Source organism: Phoenix dactylifera, chromosome 8, assembly GCF_051530095.1.
Source record: "Phoenix dactylifera cultivar Ajwa chromosome 8, Ajwa_hap1_PhDact_Kaust_v1.1, whole genome shotgun sequence".
Classification (NCBI taxonomy): Eukaryota; Viridiplantae; Streptophyta; class Magnoliopsida; order Arecales; family Arecaceae; genus Phoenix; species Phoenix dactylifera.
In genome coordinates, this window is record NC_143197.1 from 23,311,598 (window position 1) to 23,325,052 (window position 13,455).

Genomic DNA, 13,455 nt, shown 5'->3' on the forward strand with positions numbered 1-13,455 from the left:
AGTCTTGTTATGTTTCTTTGGGGTGGAATTTTGACAGATAAATGGCGTGACGCTCCATTTAATTGGATCTTTTATTGATGTTTTAGCAGATTAAGAGGCCTGATAAGATGTCTATAAAAATTGGATGTTCAGACGATTAATGTTATTTTTTTACCACCCTATCTATATAAAAAAAAAAATTGAAGCTGGGAATTAGTTCCTATATCTTTGATAGACGTTTCTATTTGGCGGGTACTAAACCGTTATAACGGTGTGACGGTTATCAGACGCGAAGAAGAATGGACGATAGCAATGTTATCCTGAATTAATTTCGGTCACTTGTACTCTTTTTATAGCCTCCTCTCATCTCTGAACTCTTTGATCACACCATCATCTTTCCCACCCATGGCTACCGCTGCCGTCTCCTCTCTTCTCCCCCTCCACTCTTCTCGAAGAACACCTCCAATCGCCGGCGCTCTCCCTTCCTCTCTTGCCCGCCGCTCTTTTTCCCTCCTCCCAATCTCCTCTCCCTTCCTCTCTTCCCCATTCACCTCACCCTCATTCTATCCCACCTCCAAACGCTTCTCTTCCCCTTCTTCCAACTTTTATGTGAAAGCCGTGGCCCAGGAGGAGAAGAAGAAGGTCCTCGTTGTCAACACCAACAGCGGCGGCCATGCCGTCATCGGCTTCTACTTCGCCCGCCAGCTCCTCGGCTCGGGCCATGAGGTCACCGTGCTCACCGTCGGCGAGGAGAGTTCCGATAAGATGAAGAAGCCCCCATTCACCAGATTCTCGGTAAATTCGCCCTTCTTGGCCCCTGCGGCCCTGCCCATTGATTTTGATTTGTCTTCTGGCTTGTTCGCTATCCTTTTGTTCCCTTAGCCGTGGATTTGATTGATCCTGTAGGAGTTGGTGAGTGCCGGCGGCCGGACGGTCTGGGGAGATCCAGCAGAAGTAGGGAAAATTGTCGGCACGGCCACGTTTGATGTGGTGTTGGACAATAATGGCAAGGATTTGGATGCGGTGAAGTACGTAAACCATCAACATTTTTCTTTTTCTTCTTTGATGTTTTTGCTTCTTTATGTTGCTTCTCAAGATGTCAAACGCAATGCTTTGGCCATGTCTTCTCCTAATAAAACTGATTCTTGGTGAAAGCTCATAAGATATTTTTAACTGCTAACACTTAATTAAAGCATATATAGCGTAAACAAGAGTGAAATTAAATTTTATTGTGGTCCTGCAAAACTTAGTCGTGGAGGATAAGAGCCTACAAACAAGAGGATATGAAGACAATGAGTGATATCTAAATGAAAAAGAATTGAAAATGATGACCGAGCAAAAATTAGTGACCAGGAGACAACATGGTTTGATGTTTTTGTAATATTGGATTCATCATACAAAAGAATTAATGAGGTATTGAAGATGAATTTAATAGAACTAGACTTCAGTGCATTAAGGGGAGAGGTCCTTCCTATTTGTATTGTAAATTTGCAATAGACACATGCCTTAGCTAGTTAAATTAATGAAGAAAGCCCGTCGTGTTTTATGACAGAAAATGTTGAGCTAATAAACAGGGTTTAAGAAACTAGGATTGACATGGAAAAGTAGGAATTTTGAGTCTGATTAATGGTAAGTCTAACAGATTGTAAGGCAAGTATGAGCCTGAGTTTCAACGTTGAACTCGAAAATTGAAGAGCATCTTTTGGAATGAAGCTTGTGGAGTATATTTTGGATGGAACTTTTCATTAAGATATTCACCCATAATCCCATATATATACATGTCATGTAAGTCACATTAAAATGTAGTTCACGACATACAATGAATATAGTTGTCATAATACTTATTACGAAATGCAGACCTGTGGCAGACTGGGCCAAATCAGCTGGTGTCAAACAATTTCTGTACATCAGCAGTGCTGGGATATACAAGACTGGTGATGAGGTTCCTCATGTTGAAGGGGTATGCGGTTCAAGTTAAACTTCCTTATTTTTCTGGGTGCATGTTTGCCAGAAACCTGCATATTTTTGGCTTTTTGGTTTTCAAGAAAGCACAAGCATTGTTTAGTGCAATTGTGCATCTACATAATATACAAGTTATCAGTGCAAACTTAACCTTGCCATCTTCTGTAACAGAATATACATACAAAAATACATACACATATACATACATTCCACACATACGCACTGGAACATGCATAGAGGTACACACACATGCATAAACACATACACAATAGATAGTTCTACAGACACACTGTTGTAAATAGATTTTTTTTTTGAGTCCAGAGGGGCTAATACTCATCTTTTCTACCCTATATCCACCCCACTTTTTGAGGTAAACTGGAATTGAACCCTGGACCTCTTGCCCTAGTAGCAAGACTTGACACCATCCAAGCAAGTACCTGGTGGTTTGTTGTAAACAAATAGTAACAGTTTACCTAATTAAAAAATTGTCATGATCGTATAAATAAATAGTACTACAGGAACATAGTTTATTAAGCTCATTGTTCAAGTTTCATGACAATAATCCCTATCGCATCTGCTAGAGCCATTTCCTCTACCACAGAATGATTTCTGTTATCTCCACTCTCCATCCAAGTCTTTGTTTTCTCTCCTCTGAAACCTTTCAAATAAGACATCATCCCTAACCCATCTCTTAAAAATCAGTTGTTATCAAGGTTTTTTTTCTTTTTCTTATCCATCTTCCTTTCACATTATTATCATCATAAGCTATGAAGTCTTTAGTTATATAATCAACAATAACAAAAACTAAGGGCATTTAGTATTTCTTTTGTTTTCTGCTTTTGTTTTCAAAAGCCCAAGAAGAAAAAATGTCCTATACCAGCAACACATATGATGAAACCCTTTTGCATTTTCAAGTTGTTCAGTAAAAATCTTTAGGGCTTTGGAAGCAAAATTTTATTTCTTTCAAAAATGAGCTAAAATAGAATCAAGGAATAACATAAGTTTTGTGCAAATGTTGTCTTACATGTCAAGCTCCATGTGGAATTTCACTAATTTGTAAAGAAACAAAATGGAAAAACAGAAATGGTGCCGAACAGGCCCTAAATATTCTAAGTTGCTTAAAGCTACATGATTAGTATATTGATAGTCACTATGTTGTGAAAGCAAAATGAGTTTGCCATGACATAAATGATAGACATGGTGATTCATCCTAGGTCCTTGAAGTGGAAGTTTAGGACTTTGTTCATGATATATCTATGCATAAAAACATGCTTAGGTGGTTTCAAGAATATTTACCAATCCATGATATGATTCTGGAGTTGTTTTTGTTGTCTGAAGAGTTTGCTCAGATTGTGAAAGCACACAACCCTCCAATTTTTACTGTTCTTCTGCATCAGTCCATGTGCACCATCCCAATAGCCTTTTTTGGACTCTAAACTCTAGAACCGCGAGCAAAGCAGACACTTCACACAATGGAATAGATTTGTTATTTTAGATCTAAGCCTTTTTTCCTCTCCCATCCTCTCTTCTTCTTGGAGTAGTGCCTACGTGGTTTCTTATAGTTTTGCACACTTCCTTATGCCCCCTATAAATAGGAGAGGCCCTATGATTCGATGGCTAGCTCCAACTAGGAAGCCTCCTTGGCATCCTAGTTGGACTTGAATAGTAGAAGAGGGGGAAGTAACCCATGCTAGGGTGCCTTTCCCTTTGTGATTGAACTGCCGTAGGGGATTTCATATCCTACCACACAAAGGAGAGAAGGGAGGGTGGTATACTAAGAAAGGTGACCGCCCACTCTTCTAAACCTGGTCCAACTAGGTTTGATTTGGTCAAAGCTTCATTCTTTCTTGACTAGGCTTGATCGGGTCCAATTAGACTCTTCTAGGCCCAATTTATGCTCAATTAACTAGTCAGATCTTACATGATCCAATGAACTAATAATTGAGAGAGCAATTAATTAGAATCCAGTTCTAATAATAGTTGGTGATAGGTCACCCATGCTAGACATGTTACTAGGATAGGTCAACTCAGCTCCTTGTGTCAACAATAACCTACCCTTTAAGATCTGCTATGTCATGCATTAGCAATGTTGCTGGGCATGCAATATGGTCCCTGGTGAGCTAGGATGAACTAGTGATTCCTTATTCCTGCACAAGCTTTATAATTACATTTTGGCCCCATCATTCTAGTATTCTCCAATGATAATCTAGAATCCTTAATCATGCCAGTCACATTTTAGATAAACTTGTTCATACAAAACCTTTTTCAAAATAATTAATTACTAAGATAATATATTTTGGAAACCAATTAATTATTTTCTATAATCTAGAAGGATCACCATACTTGAACTTGACTATGTTGGCCAGTGGTCACTATAGGTCAGTCTGGATGAGGCCCTAGAGCAAGATTTGCCATATCAAAAGTCAATTTATGCTTGAAACTTTCAGAGGCCATAACTTGCCCTTATGATGTCCGATTGAGGTGTTTATTTTTAAATTAGGTAACTTTTCTAGATTTATAATGCACCTAGAGATTAGAGGAAAATTCCTTTGTTTCAATCTTGAAATGAGTTGGTCAAAGTTTTTTTTTTTGGAAAGATTTTGACAGGTATATCTTACGATCTAGGAAAAGCTACATAAAGTAGTTAAAGACAAAATTGATGTAGAAGTTTAAATTTACCTTCGATAGAATTTTATTTTTTTATGATTATTTCCACTAGCTATCTCTATTTTAGAATAATTGTAACCTTTTATAACTAGAAGATGAATCCAACCTGAATTATGTAAGGATAGATCTTACTACCATAAATAAAGGACTTATAACTCAATTTTAGGAATCATTATGAAAGAAAAGTGGACCTAAAGCCTACTTTCGCCAATTCTATAAATAGATCTGGACTTGATATTTCTACATCTTTAGAAAGTGTAGCTCTAAATAGAGCAGAATGAAGGCATATAGCCAACTCCAACTAGTTTGGGGTTAAGGCTTAGTTAAGTATTCTATTTCAAAAATTCAAGTTGAGTGGGTTAAAGGAGTTCCTTCACTTTCACTTCTCGGGTCATTCCAAAACATAAATAATGGTATGGGCCCTTAGACTCCCATGTGTGATCATGTCTCTGCCTCGATGTGGACACAAGTAGTATGATGGTTCCCTTGTCAGATAACCTAACCCTCACTCATATAGACCTAGTAAATCAGTGTGCTTCCATCAAGGATATAATCCAAGATACCATGATTGATACACGAGTTTGACCCTCACTTTACTAATCCCCAAAATGTATTATGTATCTTATGCTTAAAGCCAAGGAGCCACTTGCAAGATATGCACCCGGTTCACATCTCTATTATTGAAAATAATTTTCGAGGTGGATTGCCCGTGCTTACTATTTAATCAATGTGATAGCACTATCTGAGCATTTGTGCAAAGTCACTACCAAGGACTGCTATACTGGATCTGGAGCCCGGATCGGTTGCTCGGTGGCACAGGTTAGTACGACCTCGTGCCATTCCGTGCCTGGCCCATACCGACATGGTAGAGGTAGAGGGAGAGGGAGAGAGGGAGAACGGGAGAGAGAAAAAGAGAGAGAGAAGGGGGAGGCCGACGAAGGGTCGGCAAGCCGTACGGAGGAGCAAAGGGGGGCTCCACCTCCGATTTTTCTATTTTATTTGAAACAGGAGTTTTGGAGGAGGTCCCTTTTTATTTTCGCGATTTTTAAGTAAAGTTGGCAAGGAGTTTACTAACTTTACTTAAAAATTGCAAAAATAAAAGGGCCCCTAGGACCCCTATGTTTAACAAAACGGAAAAATCGGAGGTGGAGCCCTCCTCCGCCTCCTCTGCATGGCTCTCCAGCCCTCCGCCGACCGGCCTCCACCTCTCTCACTTCCTTCCTCTCCCTCTTCCTCCCTCCACCGCTCTCTCTTTTCCTCTTTTGCCTTCTCCTTTTTTTCTCCATCGCCGATTTCTCGTTTTGGTTGCCGGAACTATCTTGGTCCACCACCGATACAGTTCAGTACATCCCAAACCGGATGGTTCAGGACGATTCCGCCGACCATGGTTACTACCTTGGTGGATAAGAAACTCCACATAGTTACTATACATCTCAGCAGCCATACAGATGCGATGCCCAACCTTACTCACAGATGTGAATAAAATTTTGAATGCTTAGGAATATCCAATCCTCCCTATGGTAAACATTTCGATCTCTTGGATAATTTCCCTAAAGCACTTAGACTCTTTTTTGGTTCTAAGGCTAATGTTTGATGTATAATCAATACTGTTTAATGATCATGCATATGAAATATTCATGTATTATTTCAACCAATATTTAAAATTACATGTAAATAGTTTTTAGGGCATACCCTACTCTAATAATAAGAGTTCAATTTAGTGATTTCAAAACAAAACTGCTGAATTTGCTTAGTTACCATATATTGCAAACCATGGTTATTTAAGTATGAATTGTGACTCTTAGAGCAGGTAACTTTCAAAAAACTAATTTTAATACTTCTTCATAAACCATTAACCCTGCAAGGAGAATTTAGCTTTTGTTTAGTCATATAAAAGTGAACTCTCCAAGTATGCAGGACCCCGTCAAAGATGATGCTAGTCATGTATTCGTGGAGAAATACATTGCAGATCTATCCTTTAGTAGCTGGGCAATATTTCGTCCACAGTATATGACTGGATCTGGAAATAACAAGGACTGTGAGGAATGGTTCTTTGATCGTAAGACCTCCACCACTTGCCTCATGTTTGTACTTTCCTTTTCAATTTATTTATTATTTTTAATGAAATTGCCTGTGATTTCACAATTTCATGAACTAGAACATTTAGTTAAATGATCTTATATGATTCTAAGTACCAAAAACAACCCACATTCTTGCACATATGTATATGATGTACTTTTATGCTTGCATTATTGTAACTTGAAAGCAATGAGAGCAAAAAAATCCTATTTATAGTCATGATCAATGGTTAAAAACATAATGTATTGTTTTAGATGACGAAGAAGGTTACAATCTAATAACTTGGATCTTTTAACAATGACAAGAATTAAGATTATACAGAAAGTGATGGAATTGCTTAAAAGATATCATGAGAGATATTATCAATGAATTACAGCCTATGCAAGGGAGAAGAAAGCAGAAACCATGTGAAAGATATGGACAAAGTGATGTAAAGTAGTGCACTCAATATCTGTTGAAGGATGTACGAAGAGGATGGGAAGACCTAAAATGACATGTAAGGTATATGGAAAATGTGAAATAAAACCAGAGTCAGCCCCACACAGTCATGCTTGGCTAATGAGGTTTCATAAAGACAACCATGAATTTTGGGATTAGGCTTGATGGTTATGGCTTTATGTGAATGTCAAATTGATCTCGTTAGTATATGTATTTTGATGAGATAGATTTTTTTGATGACTATAAAATTTTGTATTCTGCTAAATGCTAATTCTTAAATTATTGTGCAAATGAAACTTATTTTGGACCCCATGTATGTTTGTGCTGGCATTTTATTGCGAGGTGGAGTCTCAAAGTATTGGGTTAGTTAAGCTAAAACAAACATTTTCTCCTCACTTTTTCCTTACCTTTTTTGGTTTCTCTCTCTATTTGTTACTTGCAGAACCTTAAGGCACACTGTCTAATAGTACTTTCTTAAAAATTTAAGTCATCCTCACTATGCAATTGTTCAGATAAACTAGTTCCCAGGATACAACAAGCTATTAACCCTTAGTTTCAACTTAAATGTTCTTCCGAACACGAACTCTGGAAAATCCATCGCTAGTTGCCACTCTATCTAATCTTTCCATTGCATGTCAAAAGACCATTTGAAAAACTTGTTCATGTGGGTTCAAGTTAATTAGATCTTTCCCTAAATATTCATTTTGTAGCATTTAGAGACTTGTTGCATCCTTCATAAACTACTGCTCCAAAGTTCGTGCTTTATCCTAGCATACCAACCACGAGTTCAATATTGGACACAGCATCTTGGTTTAAAAATCATCATAGATGGGAATCCCAGATTCGACAAAAAGAAATTTGGGTAGGATATTAGCTTATATTTTTGGGCTTTCAAGATAACATAATATGGTCCACCAGGCTCAAATGAAAGAAGAGAAGATTGAACAAGCATCAAGAAGTGTTCCAATCTCAATGAAATGGTAAAGAAGTCTCATGAAAGAAAAGCCTCAATAAAGAAGAATAAGAAGATCCGGTTAGAGCTAAGGTAGATGGAGAAGGATCTCTCTCAAGGTTTTAAGTATTGATTTCAGTCAGTTTCAGAAACTGATGAAACTCCTGCTTTATATTTATATTTATATTTATTTGTTTGTTAATAAGTTGTTTCCTATATTGATTTGATATGTTTGTGGTAAAGTTACGGTATTTAACTGCAAGGTTTAGTTTTGGTACTTTATGATAATAATTTCTCCATGCATTTTATAAGAATCTGCATTCTGATGGATCATTTATCCTTGTGAATTATAATTGTTTATTTTGCAGGAATTGTTCGCAATAGACCAGTTCCAATCCCTGGATCAGGCATGCAACTGACTAACATTGCCCATGTGAGGGACTTATCCAGCATGCTGTCTCTTGCTGTTGAGAAACCCCTTGCTGCAAATGGCAAAATATTTAATTGTGTGAGCGATCGTGCTGTGACTTTGGATGGAATGGCCAAACTCTGTGCTAAAGCGGCAGGACGGGAACTCAAAACTGTACACTATGATCCAAAGGCTCTCGGAATTGATTCGAGGAAGGCATTTCCTTTTCGTATTATGGTAATTGTCTCTCTTGATCATAGTACATAATGAAATCCAACAAGCTATTTACTGAAAGTAATTGACATTATTCTATGTGGTGCAGCACTTCTATGCAGAACCAAGAGCTGCAAAAGAGATATTGGGATGGACTAGCACCACCAACCTTCCAGAAGATTTGAAGGAACGATTTGATGAGTATGTTAGTATTGGTAGAGATAAGAAGCAGATGCAATTCGATATTGATGACAAGATACTGGAGTCTCTTAAAGCTATGGTCACTGTATAACAACCATATTAACATGAAATGGTTCAGAAGGTGTGAGGTGGCTTAAGGTGTTTCTTAACTGTATCAGTAGTTTGTGTCAACCAATTTCTGCCATTATCAATGGATGACCTATCAGTCTGACATGACAATAAAATTTTAAGACCTTTGCTTCTACAAGGTTATCCTGAAGACTCCAGCCTTTTGTTCATCATACTCGCTAAGTGTGTCCCTCATTGATCCTTCAAGGTCATATAAGGACTTAGGAAAAACTTGAAATTTCGAGCGATTTGCTCATCTCTTACACTAAGTGAAGGGAACAGCCTGCTGATAACCCGGTAAATTCTGTGTCAAGCCCTAGTGAGTTGTCTAGTCCATTTTTTGTGGGATTTTCTTCCCACATATTCTATAAAATATTTTGGAATAAAAAATACTCATGATTCTGTTTATAGTGGAGTCAAATTGGGTTAGTCTTTGAGTAAACCAAGAAGTCCTGGTTTTGGTTTTAAAGTTCTAGCTGAAATTGGGCTAGTCTCTGATCTCTCAACAACAGAACTCCTATATTTTGTATTGTACAAGGGACTCCATTCTCTCAGATGAAGAGTATTCTTGAACCAAGAAGTCCTGGTTATGGCTTTAAAGTTCTAGCTGAAATTGGGCTAGTCTCTGATCTCTCAACAACAGAACTCCTATATTTGGTATTGTACAAGGGACTCCATTCTCTCAGATGAAGAGTATTCTTGTTGCTTCTATAACCGCTTGGTGCACAAACTAACTGGAAGAATTTCAACCTGGGCATGTTTTTGAGTTTGGTGTTCTGTTGCTGCATGCTTTATTGATGGATCCATTTTTCTCTGAATTTTTTCAACTGTCACTAAATAATAGGCCAATAGCCGAAAACTTATCTTGGCACTCACTCACCTTCCTTAGGTGGAGGGTCCAAGTTTTCTCCAGATGGCAGCATTTTCCATTGCCTTAAACTGTGTGCTATCAAATTTTTTCCATTGCCTGTTAAGTACTACAGATGTATCTATTGATTCATAATATATGCACGTAACAAATTATGTTGTTTCACAAGCACATAAAGATAGAGTTCAAGAGGACTGCCCTGCGGCTCCAAAGGGCTTACAGATAGAATGATCAAGTATGATTTGGATGCTCATGGCTTTGTTTAGAGCTGCAAGTGGATTTGGATGACCCACTCTGGATCTAGAACTCACCGAAAAAATAATCAAATCCAATATCGACCCAAGTTATTTCAATTTGATTTAGGTCAAATGACATGACTCGTTTGATTTAAAGCTGAATCAACTAGAAGTTAACATACTATGCATTTCAAAATCCTCCATGAATTTAAGAAATCAGTTTACTTTTAACAATAACTTCTGTGTAGTTAAATATTAATTTCTTTTGGTCATTATAATTTAGATGTGGTTTCAACCGAATTTTATGTGACAGAAACCTAACAAAGAGGAATACGAAAAGTAATGTTACGGGACTCCAATTATGTACACATGAAAAATTCTCTTATCAAATAGCGTAAGGTAATTAATGCAACTTATGGGATTTGTTGCCAAAAAAAAAAAAAGAGTTGTTTGGATATGAATTTGTCTAATTGGCATTTATGGATCCATCAGCTTTCTCTTGCCCATAACCGGCACCATAAATAGGGGTGAAAGTGGATAGAATAATATATCTATCCAAATCTATTTTCATATCGAATCTATCCGAATACAAGTAGGAACTGGAGCGTCCAACTAAAATCTGTATTTGTATCCATATTTCTAAAAAAAGAAATATATGGATATAGATAGATAACTACTCGATTCATATCTAAATATCTAATTCTATTTGTAACTCTATTTAATTGTATATACCACTAGTACTAAATGAATGATAAATGAAGTTAATAGCATGTTAATGTGGTCATATACTTTCTTTAAAAATTCTTTTAAGAAAAGTATATAGCCACATTATATGCTATTTACTTGATTTATCATCTACTTAATAATATCTTTGATTATATAGTCATAAATTTTAATTATTTAGCTTATATATGTATTTATATATATACTTTTAATTTCCAATTTGTAAGCATATCTATTTAAAACAAAAATGATTATGAATTTTTGCATTTGACTAATATCCATATTCATACATATATTTATCATGTTAGATATTTTAAATAAAATGATATGTTTATTTATTTATTTATTTGTTCCATAGTGGCCCACATATTGGAAGATATGGGTAGCTATTTGACTTGTTCAAACTAAAGGTTGTGAGATAGTTATCAGCTTACATATAGGAGTTAGTTTTCTTGATGGGATGAAACTAACTTGTACAACGTGCATACAAGGGGTCCCTGGTCTTGCCAGATAGTGCCTGCCATTCCCATCTATAGACACTAAAAGGAAGAAGGCATAGACCAGAAGAATTCCTTGTGCCCTACAATCTCCATTCTCAAAGTCTTCATCTCCCTAAACCTTCAGACAAACGACATCAAATCTGATCATATGGCTGGAGGTAATTCTATTTCCGCTGTGTTTAATTCATCTGATATATCATGAAGTTTTTTTTTTAAGTTTCTTATTGATATACCATATAGTTTTATCACATTTGGTATTAGAGCCATGCTTCCATGCCTGTGTTCGATTTAATTTTTGATGGGTTTGAGGGATGAGTTTTTGAGATCTTCTTCATGAAATAGGTATTTCAGAATAGAGTGCACAGTCATAGAGTTGTGTTTTGTTTCTCCTTGAAACTTTTGATATGAGAGACACCATTTTGAAACAGAGTTTTGGTATATACTATAGACATTCAATAGGCTCCATAAGAGGTCAAACTACCATAAGCATTTATATGACCCTTGTTATCGGAAATCAAGATGAAGAGTCTGGTTCAGTTTTTAAATTTATGAGTCTTCCCCAGACAGAATGTTAGTATAACAAGAATCAATAGCCCCACGACTGTGCTACCTGGATTGTTGCCAGGTTAGTCTTCAATCCACTTGAAACAAAATATAGAGGGAGGAAAAGGCCTGACACAAGGTCCTCCACCTTTTCTACCATTGCACCTGCAAAGGGACCATCTTTGGGTACCAGAACCCCAATCATAAAAGCACCGAATAAAGCATGTGTTCCTATAGTATCTATCACAAAACCAGCAGACAGAACAGCCGCTAGAGTGGCACAAACATATATTTCCCCTACAGGCTCACCCTCTGGTGTGCGTCGTGCAATCCATAACAAGATGGGTCGCACACGGATTATACAAAACAAGACAAATTCAACTCCGCAAAAAAGAACCTAGAGAGAGATAAGAGGGAAATGGCTTGAACCAGATAGGACAACGGCAAGGGTAGGAGGATCCAAGCAGCAGACCTGGCTATACAGTCAATATCAGTTGTAAAGAGCTTGAGCTCCGCAAGGATACAAGCTAGGACTGGGAAGGCTGCGATGGATAGAGCAACACCAATGAAAACTTAAAAAAAAAAAAAAGGAGCACCCTGAATGTCCTTAGAGATTGTATTTCTTATGATAATGCTACAAGGATGATTTTGGAATAATTAGGAAAATGGTTTTGGCAGTGACATTATTATCTCTACCAACATAACTTAAGGATGCCTTGAAGCGTGAATATTAAAATTCTTGGGAGTAGCCACAGCATCCCAATAAATTTTATGCTTACATAAAATCATTTTAAAATTAACTTCATAAGAAGTTTTGGCATCAAATTGTAATAAACTTATAAAATTTAGTAATTTTTACCCACAGGGAAATTATTAAATTTTATGATTTGATTAGAATGAGATGGTAATTTTAGGCATCAAAATAGATTTTTCAATGCCCACAGGTACGGAAAATTTATTTCTTGATGTTTGAATTTATCAGTCTTATTAATTAAAGATAATAGTAATTCATGTGTGATGCAACCTCTACCCACAGGAAGGTCAGGATTACTGTTATATATAGTTTCTTATTTTTCCTTATCATAGCATGTGATTATTCTTTGGTTATTTGCAGCTATTCCTACTGCTATTATTGACAATTCATCTCGCATTCCAACACTTTGTGGTAACAATTATTCCGACTGGAAGGAAAATATTCTCTTCACTTTGGGTTGTATGGATCTTGACTTGGCGCTCCGTGAGGATGAACCTCCCAATCCCACAGAATCCAGTACGCCACAGGAGATTTCTAAGTATGAGCGATGGGAGCGGTCAAACCGCTTAAGTTTAATGCTCATAAAATCTCATGTCAGTAAGGGCATAAGGGGTTCAATCCCTGACTGCACTAAGGTCAAGGATTATATGAAGGCTGTTGAGGAACAGTTTGTGAGTTCCGATAAGGCCCTAGCCAGTACCCTAATGAAGAGATTATCTACCAAAACCTTCAATAATTCTAAGGGTGTCCGTGAATACATCATGGAAATGAGGGATATTGCGGCTCAACTGAAGTCCTTGGAGATTGAAATTTCAGAGCCATT

At 37.0% G+C, this 13,455-nt stretch overlaps 1 protein-coding gene across 1 annotated transcript; it reads left to right on the forward strand.

Annotated features, from left to right (window-relative positions):
* Positions 1-306: 306 nt before the first annotated feature.
* On the forward strand, positions 307-9,147 carry CSP41A (chloroplast stem-loop binding protein of 41 kDa). The gene is made up of 6 exons (XM_008792743.4): positions 307-774; positions 886-1,007; positions 1,837-1,939; positions 6,526-6,667; positions 8,446-8,723; positions 8,809-9,147. The coding sequence occupies exons 1-6, from the start codon at positions 385-387 to the stop codon at positions 8,989-8,991; spliced, it is 1,218 nt and encodes a 405-aa protein (XP_008790965.2). The 5' UTR covers positions 307-384; the 3' UTR covers positions 8,992-9,147.
* Positions 9,148-13,455: the final 4,308 nt, after the last annotated feature.

Excerpts from the sequence above, each read along its gene's own strand:
- CSP41A (XM_008792743.4), top strand. The coding sequence starts at position 385 with ATGGCTACCGCTGCCGTCTCCTCTCTTCTCCCCCTCCACTCTTCTCGA. Across the intron at positions 775-885 it reads CCCCATTCACCAGATTCTCG|GAGTTGGTGAGTGCCGGCGG; the intron begins GTAAATTCGCCC and ends TTGATCCTGTAG. Across the intron at positions 8,724-8,808 it reads CATTTCCTTTTCGTATTATG|CACTTCTATGCAGAACCAAG; the intron begins GTAATTGTCTCT and ends TATGTGGTGCAG.